Source organism: Alligator mississippiensis, chromosome 6 (genome assembly GCF_030867095.1).
Source record: "Alligator mississippiensis isolate rAllMis1 chromosome 6, rAllMis1, whole genome shotgun sequence".
NCBI lineage: Eukaryota > Metazoa > Chordata > Crocodylia > Alligatoridae > Alligator > Alligator mississippiensis.
In genome coordinates this window covers 30,052,045-30,078,348 of record NC_081829.1, presented here as the reverse complement: position 1 = coordinate 30,078,348, position 26,304 = coordinate 30,052,045, and the positions used below count along the sequence as shown (strand labels likewise).

Below are 26,304 nucleotides of genomic sequence, written 5' to 3'. Positions count from 1 at the left end.
GAAAATTCAATTGCCCTGAAAAGTTAGTCCTAGCTATGGTATTACGTCCTGTGTGTTTCAGGAAGGACCATTTAGGACTGTTGGCATCCAGTGCAAAGTAGAGTAGCGCAGAGGGTGCTTAACTTTATGCCAAGGACTAAGCAAATAACCAGTTCCAGGATAGAAGGCCCATTTTTTCAGACCTTCCCCTAAACTCAGGCATCCTTTAGAATACCTAAACTCAGGCATTGTTTAGAATACTGGACATGACTTTAACAATGCCTAAAATCAGTAATTCTGTAAGACCGTAGGACTCAGCTCAAAATATTTGGGTCTTGATTCTTACTTATACTAGGCCTCTTTGTGCTATTTTGACCCTATTAAAGGATTTTAGAGGGCCATAGATTCCATTAGCTCAGGCACACCAACATTGCTGTGATACAGTAGTGAGCTGGGAAAATATTCAAGTTTTAACATTCCCATTTTGCTACAGGAACTTTAAGGCTAACCCTAGCCACCCAAGAAATAGATTTTGAGATAGATGTTTTAAACTGAAAGCTCTGAGTTTAGATGGATGGAATCCTTCTCTGTGTACTTTTGTAGCCAAAGTTGGTGGAAGCCTCTTCTAGCTTCTGCAGGCATCTGATTCCCTTCCTGTACTATTGTCAGTAAAAGTTATTCTATTGAAATCAATGGAGGTATAGTGCTGAAGGTAAAAACATTGCAAGTAGGGAATGGATCAGTAGCCTTCAAACATTACTGTGGTCAGGAAATGGTTTGTTTCTTATACACTTTGCATTTACACTCTCACTCTGTTATGTTGGACATATTTTATATAGCCTCACACATTTTTTCATTGCATTATTTGTCATGTTGGCCATTGTTTACTTCTTAACTCATGGCATTTTACCATTCACTTTCTCTCAGGCTATAAATAGATGTTGTTGTTGGAGCAGGATCAGCTGCACTGGGATGTGTCGCAGCACAGTTGATCCACTTCATTGTTCTCTACAAATACTACAGGGGCACTGTTTCACAGGGTCAAACCCCTGCTGCTCTTGGGACTTCCAGGGCTTGCTCCTGTGTGACAATAGCCCTGGGTGCTGTGCCCTGAGTTGCGGTGCAACAACAGGGTATATGTGCCACAGGATTCCCCTGCGGAGGATCCCTTCTGCATGCGTCTACAAGTGGAGGAACCTCCATGCAGGTTCCGCCACTTGAAAATGCATGCCTTGAATTGGGGTGTAGGAACCAGATATGCACACCACAGGAATCCCCTGCAAGGGAATTCCTGGGGCATGCAGTAAGCAGAAAGATGTCCTCCCATTTAAGATATTAGAAACTGTGATCATCTTTGATTGTGGCAGCATTTTGGGACACGTGGAATATGACAAAGGGCTAGGACGTCTATTTGTTCACAACTTGTAGAATGTAATAGAAGGTAAAATTGCTGTGCTGAAGCAATGAAGTTTTGAATGCCCAAATTAGGTTGTGGGTAACAGGACTAAAGACTATAGCTAAAAGGCTATAGTCAAGCTATAGTCAAGGCTATAGCTAAAAGGTCCCTTTGCATTCATTAGCCACTTTTTTGGTGACTTCAGAGGTCAGAAAGTCCATCACTGCAAATCAATGGAATGTTAACATCAGCATTTCCAAGAACAAAATTTGATTATGTGTATATGCACTGTACTGTCTGCCTGTTTGTTTCAGGGACTAAAGAAAGACAATGCTTCCTCTGCCTATACAGCACTGAAGCACACTCAACAAAAGGATAAATATTAAGCATAATAATGAACAAGAGTTGACATCCTGCTTCTCTCTGTGTAAATAATATTGGCGGTTGCATTTTTCTTAGTTTAAAATTCAATATATGATTTACAGTTCTTTTTGTTTTATTTCTCCCTTCTTGTTTGTTTTTTATTTTGTTTTGTTTTTTTTAGACTCGAAGTGAAGCAGCAATGACGGTTTTAAGTGGGCACGTAGTCGTTTGCATATTCGGGGATGTTAACTCTGCATTGATTGGATTAAGAAATTTAGTGATGCCATTACGAGCCAGCAACTTTCACTATCATGAACTCAAACACATTGTGTTTGTCGGTTCGCTTGAGTATCTTAGAAGGGAATGGGAGACGCTACATAACTTCCCCAAGGTTTCAATCTTGCCTGTAAGTCCAAAGCTGTATTATTGATACTTTTTTTTAAAGGCACCAACTGGACAGATGCGTATTGACTTTGATCTTAGGCTTTTACTTTTGTCTAGTTATAGGCCTCAGGACTTAGCCCTTGCCTTTTACTGTGTCTATGAAAAGCGAGCCCTATGAGACCTTATTAGAAGAAATTTGCCATGGTGTTCAGTCACTCGTCAAGGATGAATTTCAGCTGCTATCAAATGTATTAGCTGTGTTATCTATTGAACATGCACTGTAGTGCCCTGCGTGTAGCCAGTTCTGATGTTGTGATTTCTCTGACAGAATGACAGCAGTTATTTATGACATTATTTATGAATTTATGTCTGCAAAACCTTTGAAAACAATTTTGATCATTTGTCTGTCTACTTAATCTATATCTATAAAGGACATATATGCTGTCTAGCTACATTGTATATAAAAGCATTTCAGCTAAGAGGTCCCGCTGCCCTCCATGTCTTCTTACTGGAGTCTGCAGTTTAGTGAGAAAACCCTAGGTCCCTTGGAAGCAGCAGCAAAATTCCTACTGACTTCAGTGGGCTAGAATTTCATTCATTGATTTAAAAATTCAGAATAACTAATTCATATTTCCCTTGTATCATCATTCATATGTTCATGTTGAATACATAACAGCACCTCCAATATAAATGTATGGAGATTTCCAAGTGGGTGCTATTTTATACCCACATATTTTAAACGACGACACAAGGTATTAGCAGGGAAAGCATAGACCCCCTTGGTTTCTATGCTTTAAAAACTGTCAGTAAAATGATTTTTTTTCTATCCTATCCTTTCAGTTTTTAGCAATCTTTAATTTCATTCTCATTTGAATGAAGCTATTTACTGGGTCTTAAATTTTATTTTTGGAAAAAAAATGTGTGTGTGTGTTGTATTTGTGTGTATACCCCCAGATTTTTCATGTCAGCGTGGTTTGCTACCTGCTTCATTTCTAATGGGTTGCTGAATTAAGAGTATGCTGCTTAAGTGTTGGCTGCAGCTTTTATTTCAAAGGGCGTAGCTTCAGTACTCAGCTGCGGTCTTGTGCAGATGACTGGAGAAGTGGTCCTCTTAGAAATAAGGACAAAGAGTAGAAATACCTTAGTGGTATCATGCAGCTGTTTGCTGTGTCTGTATACCCCTGACTAGTTCACCATCCCTCATCTTATGTAGGGAAGTAAAGAGAATAAAAAATAGGCTCTGACATAAATCAGTAATTAATTTAGTCTAATATTGCATAGAAAGGCAGCTGGTAGATTCATTTTCCTACCACTGAGCAGTTCATGGTTACTGCAAAAACTAAGCTGTGGTTCTGCTTGTGCAAAGTGACTGCGCAGATGACATCATAAGATTCTGCTTTATATCAAGTTTCTCTCACATGGTTTTGTTCTCAGATTTGTTCAGTGAAGGAAGTATTTCCCTCCTTTCTGAACTACCAGCCCTGCAAACCCACTCTGAAAGTTAGATCTCTTACATTTGCCAGCATTAAAGAGGCAGCAAGAAGAAATTAGTTACCAGTATCACTGCTAATGTATGAGACAGAATGAAATTCTGCTGTTGCAGCAGAAATATCCAGGATGAAGCATAATATTTATTAACAAATTGAAATTTGAAAGGCTTGGATTCTCATCTCCTGCTGAGCGATAGTAAGATTTATACCACCTCTACCCTCCGTAATCACTTGGCCCCTGGCTTAACATATAGAAGCCTTGGCCAGGGGGCATGCAGGGCGGGCTTCCAAGTCATTCAGCCTAGGGGCATACCAACTATCTGGTTGATGCATCTATAAGTCTGTATAATCAAGGATATTAAAGAAGTAAATCTTAAATCTGAACAACTTTTTTTTTTTTCCTACAAGAGATTCCCTGCATGTTTTGTCCAAAGTGGCCATGTAAATCCAAAATATTAGCATGACTCTGATATTGTTCCACTGGTGTAAACTGGGAGCAAGCATACCAGAAGCAATGAGGTTACACTGGTCAAAAACAATGCTGTAAATTGAAATCAGATTTTCACTTACTGTTGGTTTGGGTTCAAGATTCAAACCTGCTGATGGTGTACAACATAGGGTCAGTAGATTTGCCTTTTTTCTTAAAAAAGAAAAAGGGGGAGAAAAAAATGTGTGTTAGAAAAAATGTATTTAGGTTGCAAAGGTAAGACTCTAAAAAGAAGGAAATGATATGGTTGCTTAGCAACTTTAATTCTGCCACTTGCTACATGTGCATTTTTTCACAGGAACTCTGCCTTATTTAGTGCATGGGATCAATGCACTAAAGACAAAACTTATGTTGATCAAACACCTATAAAGTGGGCCTAAAAGTAGTAAGCAAAAAAGCCATTGTGTTTGCTTCCTTTTTAAAAAAATACTAGGACGTATGCAAAGGTTTCTAGAAATTAAGCACCCATTCAGTCATTGTTTCTTTTCCTAGAAGACACTATGGTTCTCATCTACAGCAAGGTTGCTGTTGATCAGCCTTGGAGAATCATGTCCATTTGGGGGTGGTTGAGGGATTTTAGGTACAAATGTGCTAGAGGTTCCCAATTCTCACCAACTTGCAGAAGGAGAACAGTCATTTGTGCTTTTCAGAATGCCCTTTTCCTTGAATACATATGGTGGAGGCTCAGCAGATGTAACCATTTGCTGATTGTGCTCTATGAGGTAGGGAAGTGAAGTCCTGACTCGAGATATATTAAAAAGATTGGGGTGTGGACTCAAGACTCTAAAGACCAAGGGACACAAACAACCCAGAGGAGAGCACAGCTTAGTTTCCCTTCTCTGCAGGATCTGTGGGAATGAAATAGTAGATGCAGACAGAGCAGTGTAAATCCATCTGTTAATATGCTGCCTCTCCCCCTTAGGCATACTGTTCTGTAACCCAAGGTATTTAGTGCAAAAGGCAAGTACTGTCTTGTGCATAAACTGTAGCAGGTTACATTTCATGTCTTTGTTGCCTTTGAGCTAAAAGAAAACCAACAGACTAACACAACATTTTATTTTAAATACTGTATTGTCTGGTAGGTAATTGTGGTTCCAGGGAATAGTATATGAATTGTGCCCATTAGGGTAATGGATTGTTTCTGTTTCAAAGGGTTTAATCACACAGCTTTAAATATCAGTACATTTTGCTTGTAGAAGCACCAGAAATACACATTGAAAAGGATTAACCTTTCCTGTGTACTGCTCCAGGTAGTACACATTTTAGAAAAATAGCTTTATCTTGATTGCAGTTCAAATGTGTAGGACACACAAAGCTTTCCTGTTTAAATTGTTATTTTTTTGCCTGAGACCTGTGTGACCTGATATTAGATAAAGAGACATTTAGAACATCCCCCCCGCCCTTATATTCAGAAAGCCAGAGGTTGCCACATGATAGTGACTTAAATCAAGACAATTTCAAGTCACGGATGAGATGTAGAATGCTGGCATTATTCCTATTTCTTGTTTGTTAGTAATAGCTTGACTGAGTATTGAGACTGAACCTAAAATGCTGCCATCAGCACCAACTACCCTTTAGATTAGCACACATCTCCTATTCCCTAGCACATAGTTAGACCAGCTTAATGTCAGAGCATAAAAAAGATACTTGTTAAATAATTTCCCAAAGCTCCTGCTCAATCTTTAATTTGTTTTCTTTTTTCCCCTCACTCTCTCTCCCCCCGCCCCCTCTTTTTTTTTTCTCTGTGCCGAAGGGTACGCCATTAAGTCGGGCTGATTTAAGGGCTGTCAACATCAACCTCTGCGACATGTGCGTTATCCTGTCAGCCAATCAGAATAATATTGATGATGCTTCGCTGCAGGACAAGGAATGCATCTTGGCGTCACTCAACATCAAATCTATGCAGTTTGATGACAGCATTGGGGTCTTGCAGGCTAATTCCCAAGGTAAGGACTGCCCTATAATACTTCTCTGCAGTGCCTACAGGGGACAGGACCTGGCACGAAGAATATCCCTCACTCAGTAATTCAAAGAATCTTACATCAGCTTGCTTGACAGTTAAACCTGCTGATTGGTATGACGGCTTTTAAAGGGACAGTCACATAATTTCCCTATTGCACCCGAAAGCAAATTTGGTAGGAAATAATGAATATGAACCCAGATTTCTATTTTTTTAATTAAATGTTGATTACTAAACCCACACACTTTTGTAGCTTTATAGTTCTTATAAATAAAGGTGCATTATTTTGCATCACATAGCCAGAGATGGCTTTCACTCTAAGTGCAAAATGAAATAATCATAAATATTGGCTGGCAAGAGTTTTTCCAGCAGACTCTAGTAAATAAGAAGTCAAACACCATACAGAAAGAGAGACTGAATTTTAAAAGACATTTCTTCATGTTTTGTATGCCTTCATGCTGAAAAAGCCACACAGGATTAATTTTGTCTTCAGACTGACATGTCCGGGTCCCAGTTAAGGGTTTGAGACAAATCCTGCCATCTTTATTGAAAACTAGGGGACTGATTCATAGGCACCCCAAGGCCATTTTCTCCCAAATGTGGTAATGCAAAAAAAGCTGTAAGCACCCTGGCAAATACCATCATGTAAAGCCAGTCATTTTTCATCCTTGTGAGAGCCTACTATGTAGGAAGTGCAGAAAAAAGTTGCCTCTGTTAAACCTTTTAAAATGGTGTGGTGAGCTGGCACTGCTCTAATGGTGCAAAAGGGGTGATGCTTTGACTCTGTTCTCTTCCTTCATCCTGTTATATGCACCAATTTATTCTCAAGCAATTCAGGCCTGAGATTAAAATTACTTCTTGTAGAATGAAGGGTAGCAATGTTGGGAGGGAACCTCCTGTGATATCTCTCTGCTCTTCTGCAGAGTTCAGTACAAAATCATGACTTGGTCTAAGCTTGCACTGAAGATAAGGAAGTTAAGCCAGAGGAAGGAGTGCAGGATTAGACCTAAAGACAGCACATAGTTTAAAACGCATTAGTAAATTGTTAGAATAGGACTGTGAAGAGTTGTGAATGCTGGCACAAATGCAAATTGTGATTAGCAGTGAGGAATTATGAGTTATGAATCAGCTTTTGTAACCGCTTTATGTGGACAAAGTAATAATACCTTTTTTGAAAAACTAGGTAGATTATGGAACTCATCCTGGGATTTGGTTGAAGCCAAGAATTTGGCAAGTGTCAAAGAGATATTGTGTATTTATATGGATCACAAGAATATCTAGAGTAGTGCAGATGGAAAATGGTTTGCTTGTCTCCCCCCTCTTTTTTTTTCCAATTTCAGCAATTTTGCTGTCCTCTGTTAGGATGAATCCAAACTTTACCAAATTAAGAGAGGTGTGGGGGGAAGACTGGCTCACCCATAATAAGATAGACGATAGCCATGATGAGGGAGACAAGATGTGGGAGATAGTTTTGAGTTCCTTCTCTGAGTGATTCACCTCAATATTACACCGCCTTAGTGACTATCTGGATCACTGGGCTATTGGCTATTCTGGGGATGTTCTCCATCTGTCACTCAAATATTTTTGGGGGCAGAGATTTGAACCTTGTTCTGCCATATCACTGGTGAGAACCCACGGCACCAAGCTTTCTTTCTTAATTTAGTTTAATGGAATACACTAGCTCTAACAGGAGAAATTGAGACAGACGGATAGATGGAAGGACCCTCTTGCTCTTCAGCACTCTTAGCAACAATACCAGGATTTTTGGCCTTTGTGTACAATGACTGCTAAGGGAGGAAGGGCTGCTCCCTCTTGCTGTAGCCCCTAAATGCTGACACGGTGCAGACACTAAGGGTGCAAGACTGAAGTGCAACTCTCTGCTGTAACTAAGAATACTTTTCAGGAAGCATTTTTAGTTACAACAATCCCCAAGACCAAACAGAAGTTCACTGTTGGTTTCCCAGGGGAAGGGGAGTCTAGGAGCTGGCTGAGTCTGTAGCTGGTTTCCCCTGGCAATGACCCCTCCTCCCTGTGAGGCTGCAAAGTTTTCAGAATGGGAGGGGGGAAAGGGAGTGGTGGGAGTTCATTCTAGGGGTTCCCCAGCCAGTGCTGGAGGCTGGGGTGGGTGAATTAGAGCCCCCCCCGCCCCAGGGGGGCTTCAATACTCCACCCCATCCTCCAGCGGGAGCTGAAAACCCCCCAGATTGAACTTCCTGCAGTCCCTTTTCTGCCTCCTATTCTGAAAACAGTGAAAGGCTGGCAGCCAGTGCAGACAGAAGTTACAGAAGATCCTCTGTTTTGAAACATCTTCATCTGACCCCCTCATGCAATGAGGCTATTTTTGAAGCTGTCAGCAACCATGCACTTTTGTTTGGTCATGGCTATAGACCACTTTCTGTGGCCAGATTGGGCAAAAATTGGCATTTCTGTCTGCACCCAAACTAAAAGCTCCTGGTGAATTTATTTTACCTCAAGGGTGATGCTGGCTCCGATTCAACTTAGCTGACCCAGAGGAGGAGGGAAAGGGTGGGCTAGCACATGCTCCCCAAGTCCTTAAACATATTCCCCAGGTTAATCTTTAAGATGTACCTGGGGAATATGTTGAAGGCCTTGGGGAGCATGTGCTTGCCCACCCTTTCCTTTCTCCCAATGTGGATTTTAAATATGTGGCAAGTTTATACAGATTTTCCATGGAAGTATACTGACTGCAGAATTTCACCAATGCCTATTTCACAGGTATTGTATTTTTTGGATGGGTAAAAGGAGCTACTTTAAAAGCAAACTACTGGTTTGGAAAACAATTATGGCAGGCTGCATCATTTGTTGTATCCATGACTTCTGAATTGGTTACATTGCTTTCAGTACAGTAGATTTTCTTGAAAGATCTTGATTACGATGGCTAGGTTGTCAGAAGCAATTAAATCAATAGGTGGCATAAAGTTTGCTGAAATTGTATCTGATGTGACATTTTTGTCTATGAGATGCAGTTTTAATGTATAGTAGGCATAGCTACAGTGACAATTATATAAACCAGGTGATCTGGCTTTTGCTGGTCAGCAAGCAGCATATCAGAACCACTTTGCAGCTCCTTACTGGCAATGAAGTGCCTTTATTTACAGAGTGAGTTGTCACTTTAGTTTTGCTTAAATATTTGTGTATTATTTAACATGCTCATGTATCTTGGGAAAACATTTCAGTTTACATCACTCTCTATAAACCCAGGCCATTGTGAGGCTGGGTTCTTTTAGTTCTGAAGGTATGGCATTGGAATTCATATGCAAATAAAGGGTGGCGCTCTATTAATGTATATGACTTCGGATACTGAACATCAGAAGCATTAGGAAATCTACATATGGAAGGGTGACCGCTGATATGATGCTGAAGAAAAAGGGAGACAGCTAACAAGGAGCTGGCATACTAGTGAAGAACTGGGGTTGAATGAACTGAAACAAGGGGAGCAGAATTTTGAAATTAAACAAAGGGACCAGGGACAGCAACTGAGATGGGATGTAGTAATGATGGGAAACAGTGCCTGGAGCAAGTAGATAACTGGAGGCTTGTGGTGGAAAGACAGGAGGTAAGTTAGATGAGGAGCTTCAAACCTGAGACTGGTAGCAAATATCTGCATTTATACATGTGCCTCAGGGGTGGGGGGATTGGGTACTTTACTAAGAGTGGCTCTAAGAGCCATTTTAATTAAAGCGCTCAGAGCATCACATGTATCAGTGTCCCTGTGCTGAAGAAGGGCAATGGGAGCACTTAAACTAAAGCTTGTTCAACTTGTGAAAGTTAACCCATCCAGGAATGCAAATGCTTGGGCCAGCGGCTGAATAAGCCCCTCTTGCTGGGAGGGGGCTTGCCCTGAGCACAGAATAAGCAGCAGGGGGCTGGGCCCTACCCCCGCCCAGCAGCTGGAGTGGCAAGCGGTGAGTAACTGTGACAGGCAGAAACCCGTTACAGCTTCCCAGATGCCGAGCTCCTTCCCAGCAGGGGCTGCACTGTGGGACCAGCAGAGCTGCTGTGGAGTGTGGCTGTGCTGTGGGGGGCTTGCAAGGCTCAGGTCCACTCCATAGCACAGTGCTGCCATGCGCAGCCTGCCAAAGCTCTGCTGGCCCCACAGCACAGACCCTCGCCAGGAAGGGGCTCACACTCCCCCACATTATGACAAGGGCTGCTGCCCCCAACAAGGGCCCTGCCCCCTCCCACTGCAGCGGCAGGGAGGGGACACAGCCAGGTAGGGCCCCCAGGGAGACAGAGATGGGGGTTATTCCTTCTCCCTCTGGTGGAGGGGACAGCAGGGGGTCTATTCCAGGGCAGAGAGCAAGTGCAGCAGGGAGGGCGGGCAGACCTGGCTGTCAGTGGGGGTGGAGGGGAGACTAACTCTCCACTCTTCCTGCCTCTGCCTCAGGGGCCATGGTGCTCCAGTGCTGCAGCAGTGAGGGGGGAGTGCCCAGCAGACCTGGCTCAGGTCCCTGCAGGTAGCACAGGGAGGAGGGAATTAAACCCCTTTCTAGCCAGGCCCCTGCCCCTGCCTGTCCCTGCTGGGGCTGGGGAGAGAGGGGCACAGCTAGCTTGGCTGGGCTGGAGGAGAGAGCCCATCCCAGCCCAGAAAGTATGCTGGGATGCTGAGGGTCTCTGGTTCAACTCAAACCAGTAAGGGGTCTGGGACAAACACTGCATAAATCAGTTTAACGCAAATCAGTTAAGCCAATACTACATCCAACCAGGTTTATCTTATACCAGTTTCAGCCATTTTGAAACAGGTTTATGTGCACTGAATGTCTGTTCTGTTACAGATTGAAACCAGTTTCTGATCACTTAAACTAGTTTATGTGTAATGTCTGTTCCTAGCCCAGACGCTCAGTGCACATAAACCACTTTCAAAATGGCTGAAACTGGTTTAATTACATAATGAAATGTAACTCATCTGGATGGATGTAGTATCAGACTTAACTGATTTAGGTTAAATATGTGTAACAGACTGCCAATGTGGGCTCACCAGATTGGCTTGAGATACTTACCCTGGGCTAGAAATAGTGCTGGTGAACTCTGAGCGACCCCAAGGGCGAAGCAGGGGAGCCCTGCCCTGTGGAAAAGGAGAAGCCATTTGAAAGAAGGGGTTTTCAATACCCTCGTTTGTATGGAAGGCAGATGGCTGGAGTTTGGGGCAAGCCACCCTGAGTCCTGGTTGGCCAGTTTGCAAGCCAAAGAGGGACTGCCGGAGGGGATAAAAAGCAGCAGCTGAAGTGGCAGGGGGAGCTGCTGACAGTGACTTCAGGGAATGATGCAAGAGGCTTAAGAAAAGCTGGGGTGAGCTGACCCAGCAGAGGGAGCAGAGAGATCCCTCTGAAGAGCCTCGAAGGCCCTGAGAGAAGAAGGCAGCGGCAATCGGTCATGCCTCCAGCCCTGCAGCAGAGAGGGAGCAGCAGCCAGGGCTTGGGGCAGAGAGCTGGTGCCCCAAGGCCCCATCACAGTGTGCTGGATGTGCCAGGCTTCCCAGAGGCTAGGGATGGCAGTCGGCCCCCTACTCCACTGCGGAGAAGCAGCAGTGCCTAGGAGCACAGGCGGCATCCTTATCCAGAGCAGGGAATTGGGCCAGTGAGTTGAGGAAACCCCTTACCTTCCCTGGGGAAGCGGGACAGCAGCAGGCAAGGCATTGGGATGCTGAGGAGCAGCAGAGTGCCAGGACAAGGTCCCCGGAAGCTCGGGATGCAGGCCGGTGCTCAGAGTGGGATTGGCAAGCCGCAAGGCATGTAGGGTGCCCGACCAGTCATCTGGAGCAGGGGTTTAGAGCAGTGACCCCTGGGAGTTGCCTGTGCTGCTGACCCTCTGCCACTGACTGCCCCAGAGGGGACTCAGTCCTGTCCCTTATTCTGCAGCTGATTGTCATCAGATGGAGTCCCTGAGCTTTGTGCTTGTGTCATGCTGATTTCTGAAGGAGCCTACTCTGTTACTTGTTGCTTGCCTTTTTGGTTGCAATGGAGGTTCACCCTTAAGCCTCTTTTGAGGGTTGGGGTTTGATACAATTTGATTGCTGCAGAGCAGAAAAGCCTACACTGTTGCAGTTTGTCACTTATTGGGAAGCCTGTTGGAGCTGCTGGAAGCGAGCAATCTGCTTCCTTGCTGTAGCAACTCAGCACTGGTTGAAAGCTGCCAGATACCCTACCTGTGGTTCTTGAGTCAAGAGTTGACTAATGCATTCTGGTTTGTTTTGTGATTCTGATTATGCCATTAAGTTCAGTTGTAAATAATCTTTCCTATTATTCTTGTTTTGTAAAGAAAGTGTAAATAGTTAAATCAGTTAAGTGTTAGACCTTCTTGGGACCATGGGCTGCTCTTGTGGGGAGCAGGGGCTGGCTGGAAAGTAAATTGGTGCTGGCCAGAAGCCCTGCCCCACTCTCACCACACCATCCCTGATATTTGGGTAGGGGTGACAACAATTGGGCTGCCACCCGGGTTACATCTGTTTATTGAACTTTTGTCCCAGATCCCCCCCAGATTCAAGTTGACTCAGCCCCTCAGCATCCCAAGATGCTTTGCACTTTCCCCACAAACCCTTCTTCACAGGGTGGGTAAGCTAGCTTTGACCCAAGCTTTCTGCTGCAGCTGAGCAGGGAGGCATGCTCTAGTGCCCATTGGCTTCTGCATGAGCCACTGTTGGCATGTGTTTGGATTTCCAGACTCGAAAGTGGAATGGGTCTCTTCACTTGTTTATTGGCTCAGTCTATGTAGTTTAGACTAAGCTGTGAAGATTGAATCAATTCAGCCTCAGGCTTTTTGACTGCCTGTACTTAGCCTTACACAACAATATTCTCTCAACCTGTAGATCCAGTCTAGTGCCTGATTTTGGAAAGCAATGGTTCAGTTGTTTAACTAACTCTTTCTAAGGAGTTGATGGATTGTTGTCATCTGGGTTTGCTCATGACAGGTATTTAGTTTCTGGTCCACCGGGAAAAATGTTCTATACCATTCAAATAAAAAGTAGGGGTGCATGTCAAAGTAACTGCTGCCTGAGGACAGCTGTACTGTCCCATAGAGGACACTCCTGCTCTGCTGGTCTCTCAGGCCACTGCCCTACATTCATCTGCTACACCTTGATGTCTAAATAAGATATGGGAGGCTGGCCTCAGAGACCAGAATGGTGCTTCACTGTCTAATTTATCCCTGGGCAGCCTCTTTCTGGCCCTGATCCCCAACTAAGCAAAATTCTATGCAACTGGTCTTTCCTTTGTTCCCTGGCTCCCCAGCCCTGCCTTGCATGCCTTCATGTCCCAGGGCTTGTCAGCACTTTACTGTGGCTCTTTAGACTGGGGCAGGCAATTATTTCAGCTAGAGGGCCACTTAACAAGTTTTGGCAAACTGTTGAGGGCTGCATGGGTAGCCCTGACCCTTGACAGTTGCCCCGTCCCCTGGTCACCATATTGGGGCCAGAAGTCCCACGCCCCTAGCCCCTGACCTTTGCCACCACAAGCCCCTCCCCTTGCCCCCCACCTAATACTCCTTTTGGGAGGGGGCGGTTGCTCAATTAAAAAATGGGGTTAGGTTGGGGGTGTGTGGGGAGTTGTATGGTGGGGTTTGGGTGTGTGTGTGGGGGGGCATAGAATATGTTGGGTGTGTGTATATGTCAGTGGGGGTTGTGGGGAAAGGGTGTGGGTGTGTGAGGTTTGTGGGGTGTGAGGGAGGGTGGAGGGTGTGGGAATATGGCATACAGCAGGAACAAGTGCGGGGGGGGGCTCAGGGTGCTTATGCCTAGCACAGGTGCTAGTGCCTGGTGGAAGGGCCACTTAACAAGTTTTGGTGAGCTGTTGAGGGCTGCATGGTTAGCCCCACCCCTGGACAATTGCCCCATCCAATTCCCTGGGCCACAGGCCATGGCAGGGCTCTTCCCCTGGGCCTTAGCCTTGCCTAATACAGCCACCTTTCCTGTGGTTTCCTGACCATCTCAAATCACTAGCCAGGCCATAAAGAACTCAACTTATAAAGTACTTATCTTGGGGAAGTATTCCCCAACTCCTTCTCCCTTCAGAATTGGGGCTAGCATGATCCCCTGTTTCTGGGCTAGGCTTATAAAGCCCTTCTTCTGACCTCTTCTGATCACCTGAAGGCTGGTCTTCAGGGCCAGGCTCAGGGGTATTCTCTTCTACCCTGGTTAACAGGCGTGATGCTCTAGCCTGTGGTTATACCTCCCCTCACCTGCTGCCCATCTCCCCTGGCAACAGAGTGAGTGCCCTGCAGCTAGCTTCTCTATAGTGCTGCACTCTCACTTCTAGTAACAAGGGTAGGGGTCCACTGCTGCAGTGCACAAAAGTCTGTGCTAGAAAACGGCAAGTTACTTAGCAATAATAAAGTTTTTTTCCACCAATCCCTGCTGGCTCTTATTCTTTCCTCTCATATTCAGATGATCTTTGTTTTATTGATAAGTATTTAGTAGGGAAACCCATGCAATAATGGCCCATGGTTATGTATATGCACCCCCCAAAGTTACACTACTTCCAAGTCTCCAGGGTGAATGCATGGACAACACACTGGGAGAATCTAAAACATTTTCCTTTCTCCTCCATCTGATGAGCTCCCTCTTCCCTGAGGAACGTTTACTGATTGCTCCTATGTAGTGCTTCACTTAGACAGTATTTTCTTTTCAGGGTCCTAGATGTTGGGAATTTTACTTGTTGTTTTATCCACCAAATGAATGGGGCTTGACACAAAATATTTGTCTTCAGTTGTAACTAAACCCACAATTTGGCTTCATTCCCAAAAAGCAGAAAGACAATTATACTTAACCGTTTAGAGATTTATAAATACTGTACTAGAGTAGCCTCTGGGTAGTAACTTTAGATACTCAGCCCAATCATTTTCTTTTATTGGTTAGTGATTTAGATCTTATTTTGAGTCCCATATAGAAAGAGCAGTACATTTTATTAAAAGTGCTTACTAAACAATAAAGAAAAGCTAACTTATGGCTCCAAGCAAGGCTGAAGTGGAGAAAGGGGAGGCTGTACAGGAACGTTTCTTCTATGGACTTTGTAAGATAGATAGCAGTGCAGATGTATTTCAGCGTAGTAACAATTGCAGCTGTTTTCTGAATGACTTCAACTTATGAGAATTTTCCTCAAGAATTGTATTTCACCACATGAGAGAGATTTTTAAGACCTCCATTTACAATTCTTGTAAAAGATCATCTAACAAGAAGGGGTAAAGAGGAGGGAAACTCCTGAATAATATGTTTCTCATTCGTCATTGGAGGGTTCTGGTGGGGGAAATCCTATGAAATCAAATAAGTTTATCCAGAATTTTACACGCTGGCTTTCCAGCACAGCAAATTACAGAGGTTAAATAACTTTGTTCATGAAAGGCTTTAGGATTTGATCCAGTTCCCATGGAAATGAACGGTGGCTTCCTAGCACTGTTTCTATGGATGGAGGATCAGGACCTGGTCAAAGGGGAAAAACAGATGTTGGAATTTGTAAACCATCAACATAGATTTCATTAGATATTTCCTGTGAACAGAAAATACAGCATCCTTTTGAGGTTCCACTTTGCATTCATTATGTAGGCAGACTCACAAGAGAGCTAACTAGAGGTTTCAGTTATAGTATTTTTGTACCACTGTTTTTTCATTTACTTTAAAAATGTATTATTGTTGACTTAGTAATCCATGAAATCTTAAAAAGAACATTGATAAAAGTCAGTTTTAGCATTATCAAAGTTAAAATTGAGAGGAATTATTTTTTTTTAAATCCTCTTCCTTTCATTTTAACACTGTCTGACTTGGTTAGTGAAGGGTCAGTGTCAGATCCAAGGATGACTGTGTTGCGGCCTTGACTTTGGGCATGGGTAGACAAAATGAGGGGCCTTTAAAGTGGGTTAAATGCTTTTGCACCCCTTTAACGGCATTAATTCCAGGTGCTGTAGCACATTCAGCGGTGTAATGCGCCTTAAATGACTTTGGGGCGCAGCAAACTCAAACACCTCCAAGGAGGTCACAGCCATGGAGTGAAGCACTGGGCTTCATATGGCTCAGGCAGCCTGGCAGCAGCCCAGGAAGGCAGGCTCCACCAAAGAAAAAAAAAAAAAGTGGAGAGCCTGATCTTTTTTTTTTTTTCCCCTGGAGCCTGTCTGCCTGCATGAGCTACGCGGGGACCTGGTCCTTCCCTCCATGGCTGTGGTGCCCCGTGGGATCGCCTGAGCCAGGTGCCTGCGGGCGGGTGCCACAGAAGGAAGCACCAGAGGGAAACACCAGCAACCCGCTGCAGCCCAGGGACTGCTCCTCCTGCCAGCAATTCACCCTCCCCTCCCTACCTCCGGAGAGGCATGTAAGACACGGTTGTACACAACACGGGGGTTTATTTTGCCCTAAATTGAGGCAGTGTTTTTAAAAACCTGCCCCTTCAATTTAGGGCAAAGTAAACCCCTGTTTCGTCTACACATGCCCTTTGTTTCTAACAACTTCAAATACTAAATATCTAGGACTCAGTGTACATTATAAATGTTTTTAGAAGCTTTTATGCATGTTAATCATTGTTGCTTTCTTGTCCAAATCCTTATTGAATGTGTTAAATACACTATATTAAACATACTGGGTTAATAAACATGACTTCATTTTAGACAATAACAGAAGCTGATAGATGATGTCACATATGATCAAAATCCACCATAACACCAACCTCTCTCCTTTATACACACATTCAGAATTTCACTTCCAGTGATTTCTCAGCCAGTGGGAGTTGGAGACATCAGTATTCTGAGGCTCTCCTGAACTCATTTCCCACATTAAGGGCCAAACTATTCTTCCTCATGCTAGTATGGGAGGCCTGTGCAACTGAACAGGGAATTGAATTTTTGCTTTAACCCAGAGCCAGTGTATACAACAGCTGTATGTTATTGATAATAAAGTCTACAGCTATCTAGGCATCCAATAGGCTGGTGTTTTAGCATCCAATCTTACTTGTTCTCACACTGAGCAGCCACATCCACTCATCAGCCTGTCCTAGTGACGTAAACACCCACCGTATAGTGATATGACACAGCTATAAATCAGGGTAATTGCTCCAGGGTATACAAGAATGTGGATTAGACTTGTAATTTCTGTTTCTGCTTTCCAAGTACATTCTGCAAAGATGGGAGATTTAAAAAAAATGAAAAAGAAAGAAGCCAAATATTGCATTTGATTAGAGATTTTTTAAGTTCCTTTTTTAGTTTATCAAGCAACTAAATTAAGCAACTGAAGAGCTGATTTGGCCAGTTTTATGAATGAATTTCTAATCTTTGCCGGGTATTTCTGAAGACAGCTGGTTTTTATCATCTCTTTTATATAGCATATGTAGCCATAAATATGATGAAATTAGTGTGAAAGGTCAATGAACAAAAGATCAACAATGTTGTTATGCAGAACTATGGTTAACCTTCAGCTAAAAGCTGACTGACTCTTAAATTGATCCTTACCTTGATGGCTTGTCAACACTGCCCTCTCTGGCTAGAAACAGACATCGCCAAATGAAGCTGATCAGCTATACCATGATGTGTCACAGCACAGCTGATCCACTTCATTGGGTAAAACACATGTTGCCCCTGGTGGATATGGGACAAGGGACATTGTGATTTCTCTGCTTAGCCATATCCATCCCCTGTGATTGCAGAGGACAGGTCTGGCTGAGCAGGGAAATGGGGCTTTCTTGCTTATGGAGAAGTACTCCAAGATTCCCTGGAGTACCTCTCTGTAAGCAGGGAAGGCAGGCAGATGCTCTAGGGGCTTTAAGCTTGTGATCTCCTACCAGAAAAAGTTATATTAATTTCCAAGGCGTTGGATATCTACAGTTGTTTGCTAAATTTTAATAACAATGGAGATCCTTAAGTGTAAAACAAAGATACAAAGGCAAATCCTTAAGTGTAAAACTCTTAAGTATAATGAGCTCTGCCTAATCAAAATAGTTTATTTTCAGATTTGATGAATGACTAACTTATGCTTTGAGCATGTAAATACAGGGGTTTCTGTTTTGTGTAGCACCAATACCAGCTAGTCAAGAACTTCAGAGTGGGCTTTTCAAAAGCACTCAGCATTCACCTAACTCAGTGGGAGCAAAGTTAGGGTATAGACAGAAGTAATAATTGTAGTGCTATCAAAGGATACCAATAGAAGCTGTTCCAAAGTGACTGCTATATTTTTATAATTCTGAAGAGATACAAGTACAGCAAAACCTTTCCAACTTTAACCCTACCTCGTTCAGATTCAAAATTATGGTGATTTAACTCACTTAGGCAGGTATAATGGGTGCAACAGTCCTTAGCAGTGCTTTCTGTCCCCTTTGAAAGCAGATAAAAAGTACATTTGTCCATACTGTTAGGACAACGCTGAATGATTCTAAGAATCTCACATTAAAATTGCAACTATTTATTATGTAATCAAATGTATATTACTCTATAAAAAATTCACAAGTTGATAGAATATTAAAAATAAGTAGATGAATAGTGTAGGCAAACACTAAAAACTTGGCATAAATATTTAAAGTTTCAAAGTGACTTGTGAGCCTAACTCCCCTTTCCAAGTGTGACTTGTGCACTTTGGAGTCTGTCTCTGCAAATCCAACATTTGAGTCAAACTTTAGAAATAAAACTTAGCTTTCTGAATCATTTATGTGGCTTTGAAATTTTTTGCTCTTATTTGGAATCCATCTCTAAACCCATGCTGGCAAAAAGGTAAAGTTCATGCAGAAGTGATGCCATGATCTGTCTTTAAGGACTTCCTTCAGAGATTATGCTGAGTTAACGAATTTTCATTTTGTAATCCTATAGTGATCCTGGAACTTTCACCAAAGTAGAGTGGTAGACACCTTGATTTTGTGACCATTAAAAATAGGAAATATCTGATCAATAGTTTTTTCTTTCTCAGTTTTCTAATTATTATGTGACAGATCAGCTGACATTTTTATTCGTTTCTTAAATACACCCTGTGGGCAATTCCTTTTTGAAGCCTACACCTCATTGTATAAATCAAGGGCTGACCATCCTCAACATCCAATGATCCATGCTCACATATAATACTATTTTAGAATATTAGGTTGCAAGCCTTCTAAATCATGATAAAATTATATAATATTAACTTCTTGTAACAAATATATCTCAGTGTTTACTTTCATTTATTGCTGCACTCATAAGTGGGTTAAGTGGAATAAGTTGGTTGGTTATTATAATTTGCTTATTTTACTTATTTACAGGATAATAGCACCTAAAGACCCCAACAGGATCCCATTATGGTAGATGTACTACACAAAAAAGATTTAGATGCAGTCTTTGCTTTGGGGCATCTAAACTGAAGGCAGGTTTGCCAACCAAAGAAATTGTTTGTTTTTTTTAACTGACACTGCAACCTTTTTACTTACATGTTTTTACTGATATATATTTTACATAATTAAATGTAACTCATCTGCCAGGCCCTAGTTAGAATGGCTGGGTTCAAATTTAGGAGTGTAATAGCTATTACAGTAAAAAACTTGGTTATTAGTAAATATTTGCAGTAAAAAAAATGATTTTGGGCTGGCAACCCTGTTTGGCTGCAATAATGTTTTTACACCAGGCTGCCTGCCCCCTTCCTCCCCCACTCTGAGATCCCCTACTCACCCCTGCACCCTGATGCCCCTGAACATACCCTGTACTATATTTCTCTTCCCAAGCCAAGACCCTGGCATTATCCCTACCAGTCCTGCTTCTTCCATCGCAATGGAGACCCTCAAAAGAATCCTCCCTGTGATCCATCAGCGTTCTAGACAGCGAACAGGACTCAGGAACAGCAGAAGCACATGACTTGGAGGGAGGGGGTCTACAAAGCTCTGAGAAGAGCTCCCTTCAGGGTGTTTAATTTCTACTTGGACACCAGGTGGTGCTTCTGTGCTCTATCAGTGCTTCAACTCTGCCTCCAGTGGCTTCCTCACTATGCAGTTTCAATCAGCTCTGGATGCTTAGAGTTTTACAGATGGCTCAATTTTTTTACAGACAGGTATTTTTAGCCTGATTTTTTTCTGACCTTCTGTAAATTTATGGATGATTGACAACCCTAGTGCAAGGCTTCACTTATAAAAGGAGTTGAGAATGAGTTTCAATTTCTTCATTTAAATAGTTCTGTTTAGTGGAACTATATGCTGTGTAAAGTTAAACATATGCTAGTTTATGCAAGATTGGAGTATGATGAATAAACAAGACAGACAAAGGCTGGCAGAAAGAGGCTTCATGCCTTGTTCATGCTCTGTTTTTTCTCTTTACAGAAATATATACTACTAGGTAGAACCTCTTTTGCCTGAACTTAGGCTCCCTGAGAAAAGTTTCCTATCTTCTATAAATAGCTCCTTGGAGAGGGAGAAACTCTGGCTAGGAGGTTTTCGGTCTTGATGCTGCTGCTGCTGGGAAAGTGTATGTGGGAAGAGTGGAGGGATATGTTTAATTAAAACCATTTCATTTCCTGATGGCAAAGGCCTAGCCTGAAGGTCTTCCCGCTTTTACAATCACCACATCACTCCCTCTGGTTTCAGGCAACCTTCTGCCATGTCCATTGGAAGATTAAACTGGACATAGGAGGTAAATAATACAGTACATCAAGCATGTGATTTCACACTTAAACTATAAATGTGTTGAATAGTCCCAAGACTGTTATGAATTCATGGTGGCCCTTTTTTATTATTATTTGTTGTGTGACATGCCAAAAGCAAATCCCTTATTAGGAAGGTGTATTTTTGGCGCATTTCTGATGCTGACAAATAAAAAAAATTCTGTCTTTTTATGAGCATTAATTATACACCAGGCAAGGAAGCAATTGCCTCTATGTTATGAAATATTAAATCAAAATGCTTCCTGTTCCCAGATGTCCCAGAGATAAATACAGCAGCATTTTGAAGCCCCACTTGGAGCTGTTTTGCCTGCAAATTTATAGTTTTGTCTCCATTTTCAGAAAACCCTGTTTTATGTGAAGTATAGCACTCTTGGTAGTTTTTAAGGAGCAAACTCCTCTGGAGTTGCCTATGTAGGCAACAACTCTTATGTAGATTGTACACAAGGGAGGTGAAGTTGAAAGGCTCCTTTAAGATGACAAATGGGCTGAAAGTGTTATTGTCTTTGATTGCATGCCTTACATCATCTGTATGTAGGAATAAGAGGGCTATACTTTATCTTTAGCTATTTTATAAATATTTAAGTCCTTATAGTTGCCTAACAATATTAAAGCATATTTTACAGTAGTCGGAATATAAATATTATATATAGCACAAGATACCAAAGTAGTTTAATGAATTCATAATTTTCTGTTCACTTTTATTGGAATGTGTTTTATGTTCCAGAAGTTCCATTTAAAGAATAAGATACCATTCTACACCCTGACAAGATGTGAACTAATCATAAATGTTAGCAGGAAGGCTTTAAATGATGATATGATGCTTCAATTAGCAGGAAGAAAGCCTGGGCATTAAAATGTATTTTTCCAATTTCTGTGTTTTTACAAAATATTCATATCTTTTCTGAATCACCTGTTTTGTTGTTTAAATCTGAAAAGATCTTCCATCTGGAAGAAGGTAGAAGTTTTATTATTGTTCCTCTGTCTGTAAAATCTGCCTAATTGCAGTGGAAGATACATATAGAATAGACTCCCAGCAGGGGTGGTGCAGGCACCTACCCTGGATGCATAGCTTGCTGGGGTTATTTGACCCCAGCAGTCTTTCCTGCCCTGAGCAAGGGGGCTGTACCCGATGATCTCATGATCCCTTTCAGCCCTAAACTTCTGTGAATCTGTGAATATCTAGATTCAGTTATGTAATATCTAGATTCAGTTATGTAAGAGTAAATTTCTGACACTTGAGTTGCCACAATAGCCTGCTATCTTGTGTCTTCCTTGTGACATCAAACCCTTTAAAGACAGTATGCTGTCCTCCATCAATACAAAGGTATGTTCTGGGCATCACTGTGACTCTTTTCAGTAAAGATATAGGGAGTTTCTGTTTAATATTTCAAAAAGTTTCCTTAGTTCCCAGCAGGAGTCCATGCTGGGTAATGCTCACTAATTATCAACAACAGAACTAGACATACAAAGCTGGTAAATTACCTGACCCTTTGCATTTTAATGAGACAACAAGGATTTCATGAAGTGATGTTGTTTCAGTGGTTAATGGTGTCAGCAATGTTGTAATTGTAGGTTGAGGCATATTAGCTGAACAACCACGTGTAGGAAGGGTTTCTCTCAACAGGCCCTTTGGAGAATAGAGCAGGGTATTATCATTAAGTCTATGTCATTTGCATGCTGCTAATCACTTACTTTATTATCTTGTGTATCCATTGTCTTTCTTTAATTGCTATTTAAATTAAAATTAAAAATAGTTCCAATGCCCAGGATGGTTGTGATAGCATCTTGATTATGCAAATCACTTCAAGAAAATGGAACATATAGATAATATATTATAGGATTATGAGAGAGCTCCATAGTTATGGGCTATACCAAACAGCCTCGTGAGCACAATTCTGGTATCTTTCCTTGCTCCAGGACATATTGTTTGTTTAATAAATGGATATTTATATGCATTTGAGCAATTTATTAGGAAAGTATGTGAATCTAGAGATCAGTAGCTCTGTGGTTTTCTATTTAGTACGGAAGGTAAAGGAATGTAGAAACTTGGTTTAGGCTACATCAAGATCCAATATAATCAATGCAATCTAATTCATATCTCTAAAATGGAATTAGATTGAATTTCTTTGGTATGCCCTTTAATTCTCTGGTCTCTGTTATACTGATCTGGAGTAGAATCCTTGCCCTTGCTGCTTGGCTGCCGCTGACCATTTACAAGTTTATCAGAAATGCATTGAAATGTGAATTTTTTTGCCAGAACTGCTTCACCAACCTTGAAATGCAACAAGGTTTGGGTTTGAGTAAATCTATTTTTTTAATGATCAGATATCCCTACAAACCATAGGTGAGGTTTTGTTTTCAAAAACAAAATGGATGGATGGAAGGAGGTCAAGAGTGCAATCCTGCAGCACTCTGTGCTAAATTCAACATTTTCATCAATGACCTAGAAATGGGGGTGCCCAGTGAAATCTCCAAGTTTTCAAATGATACAAAATTACTCTGCGTAGTGAAGTCCCAAGCTGATAGAGAAGAGCTGCAGAAAGATTTCACCAAAGTAAGCAAGTGGGCAAAAAAATGGCAGATCAACTTCAATTTCAACAAATGCAAGGTAATTCTTCTGAGGAAAAATAACTCTATGAATCCTGGATTCAGACCTAGCTGTTATAACTCAGGAAAGAGGCCCTGGAGTTCTCTAAAAGCATCAGCTCAGCTTGCAGTGGCAACCAAAAAACCCAATAAAATGTTAGGCATCATTAAGAAGGGAATGGAAACAAGACAGAAAACAGCATCATGCCACTATACAAATGTATGGTGCACCCATATATTGATTACTGTGTGTAGTTCAATCTCCCCACATATCAGAAAGGATGTAGTAGAATTAGAAAAGATATTGAAAGGGCAGCCAAAATGATAAGGAGCATGGAGTAGTTACCAGACCAGGAGAGACTAAAAAAGTTTAACACTCCTCAGATTGAAAAGGAGAAAGCTGAGGGGAGATATGATAGGGGTCTCTGAAATCATGAATGGTGTAGACAAAGTGAATGGGGAACTGTTGTTCCCCAAAACCCTGAATACTAGAACTAGGAGGCACCCAATCAAATTAGTAGGTGACAGGCTTAAAACTGACAAGAGAAAGAACTTGTTATGCAACACATACTCAACTTGTGGAATTCATCACCACAGGAGGTGGTGGGGACAGATAGCACATTTAGGTTTATGTGCTGTCTGTCCCCACCATGAATAAATTCATGAATGATAAATCAATTAACATCTATAAAACAGAATGGCTGGAGATGTTTCTTGTGTGACCTGTAGACCAATAATGGTGAACATCAGGGGCATAGATTACTCTGGAGATATCCTGTTCGATGCTCTCCGTGTATAGTTTTGACTTCTGCCACTGTCAGAGAAAAGGATAATAGTCTAGATGGATCATTGATCTGACTCAGTATGGCATTTCTTCTGTTCTTAACCAAAGGAATAGCAGCATGTACAGTTGTATAGAATTTCTGCTTTCATTATTTTTATTGATGGTGATCTCGTGGTCACATTACTAATAACAGGAATTTTGCCACTAAGTTCAGTAGGTCCAAGATTATGACCATTATGTTTATATGTAATTTATGTTATGTCATTAGGTATACCTGATCCTTTGGAAACACATTAACACCCCCACAGTAGAATATGTTCTCATATAAACTATACACAGCTGCACAGTGGGGCCGGATTTTCTTGTTTAGGTACTCTTATTAACATTTGACTTGGGTGCTGAGCTCTGTTGATTTTAATTTTGTATGTTTCATTGAATAACTTAAAGTTTTAAAGTGCTAGTAGGGTAACATGACTTGAAATTAGTGGATGAAAGGCCAGATAGTAGAGTGAAATGAAGTGCACCAACCAAAGTGTATATATATATTTTTGAGAATTGTATTAGGCAGTTGTCCTACATACAAAGAGTAGTAGCAATAGCATAGCATCAATAGCAGCCAGTCATAGGTTGATGTGTTCATTAGAATTTTCTGGCTCCATCATCAGAAGTTTCACTGCTGCTGTTTGAGCTTCGGAAAATTAGGGAGCCACTGCAAAAGAAATACATTTTATTACAAGTACCACAAGGCGATCAGCATACACACAAGAAAATAAGCAGTGGTAAGAGACAGACAGATGTTCTCAAATGAGAGAGCCAGAACCTAGTGATGTTTTGGCTCTGACGCTTTCCTTAAACATTTCAACTGTAAATAGAACTTGCAAATAAGTTATTTTTAGGCAGATCAGTAGCTCATTCCATGATGGCCTGAGAGAAATGTGATCCAAGCATTGGACGGCTTCCAAAGGTCTAGTACTAACTTCAACCTGGAGGCAAAAGTACTGAGGCACTTTAAGAAGAACTAACCAAAAGAAATGGCTCAATTTCATTTACATTTGAAAACTGTTGTGATTAATGGAATATATTTAGGTCACACTTTCAAAATTTGATGGAGGATGACTGAGTTGTTTTCCAATTGAATAAAAAGGTGAATTGGTCAGGAATCAAATTGTTCAAGGACCATGTCAGTGGCCATGAAATTAACTTCAGCTAAGGTACCAAAACAACTTCTTTTTTTTTTAATCATATGGTTAGTGTTAAGGAAAAAGAGCAGGTTATGAATACCCCAGATTTGCAAAATGTTTGTTCTTCTAGCTGTATTACTAGGAAGAGGTCTTCCTGTAAGCTTTCTGGCCTAGTTGGCAATCATTTTTGCCATGTCAAAATCACAATCAGATTGACATACTTAACTTTTTCAAATGGCCCTTGAAACTAATGTTCTATAAATCTACTTCACAGGGAAAGAATTCAGTTAGAATTTTCCATGTGACTACAGTTTACCAAAGTCTCTATTTTAAACATTTCCACATGGGTAAATAAACCACAGATTCTCCATCATAACCCTCTACTACCCTTCAGGGCTAAGTACAGTCAGTCAAAAAGCCCCAGGCTGAATTGATTCAGTCTTTGTAGGTTAGTCTAAGCTATGGAAATTAAACTGAGAAACAACTGGACAGATATATTCACTTTTGATTTAGGAAATGCAGCCAGATACCTGCAGTGGCTCAGGCCAGAAGCCGGGGCATGCTAGAGCACGGTTCCCTGGAATATAGCCAGCATGGGCTATGTGTTCACTTCCTCGTCCTACTGCCCCTGAGGTCTCTGGAATTTGCATTCCAGAATCACAGTAGCAAGACTCTGCAGGGTTGCTCATCACTTTCTCCTTCTGCTTCCAGGTGCCTCTGGGATTTGTAGTCCACAGTTGCATCCAGCAATCATTTTTTTGCAGAGCAGGGCAGCTCTGTACTTGGGGAAAGGGAAGTTTAACCCCCCCTCCCCTTCCCTGACCCCAGACCCCAGCTGGGGTTTGCTGTGGGGAGAGGGGGGGGCAGTCCCTTCCTCCCCCCCAAAACCCTTCTCTGTTGGAACAGACAGCCCAGCCCAGCCAAGGGCTAGAAAGCATGCTGGGATGCTGGGGGACTCTGATTTAACTTGAACCAGGAAGGGGTTTGGGACAGAAGTTTCATAAACCAGTTTGACTCAAATTACTTAAGTCTGATACTATATTCCATCCAGACAGGTTTATCTTAAACCAGTTTCAGCCATTTTGAAACTAGTTTATG

At 41.9% G+C, this 26,304-nt stretch overlaps 1 protein-coding gene across 9 annotated transcripts in view; it reads left to right on the top strand.

Annotated features, from left to right (window-relative positions):
* KCNMA1 (potassium calcium-activated channel subfamily M alpha 1) overlaps positions 1-26,304 on the top strand; it is a 1,011,367-nt gene that overhangs the window by 868,238 nt on the left and 116,825 nt on the right. For all 9 annotated transcript variants that reach the window (XM_059729759.1, XM_059729758.1, XM_059729760.1 and 6 more), the window contains 2 exons: positions 1,920-2,144; positions 5,853-6,045. In XM_059729759.1, coding sequence (XP_059585742.1) covers positions 1,920-2,144; positions 5,853-6,045 — 418 coding nt within the window. The remainder of the gene's footprint in view (positions 1-1,919; positions 2,145-5,852; positions 6,046-26,304) is intronic.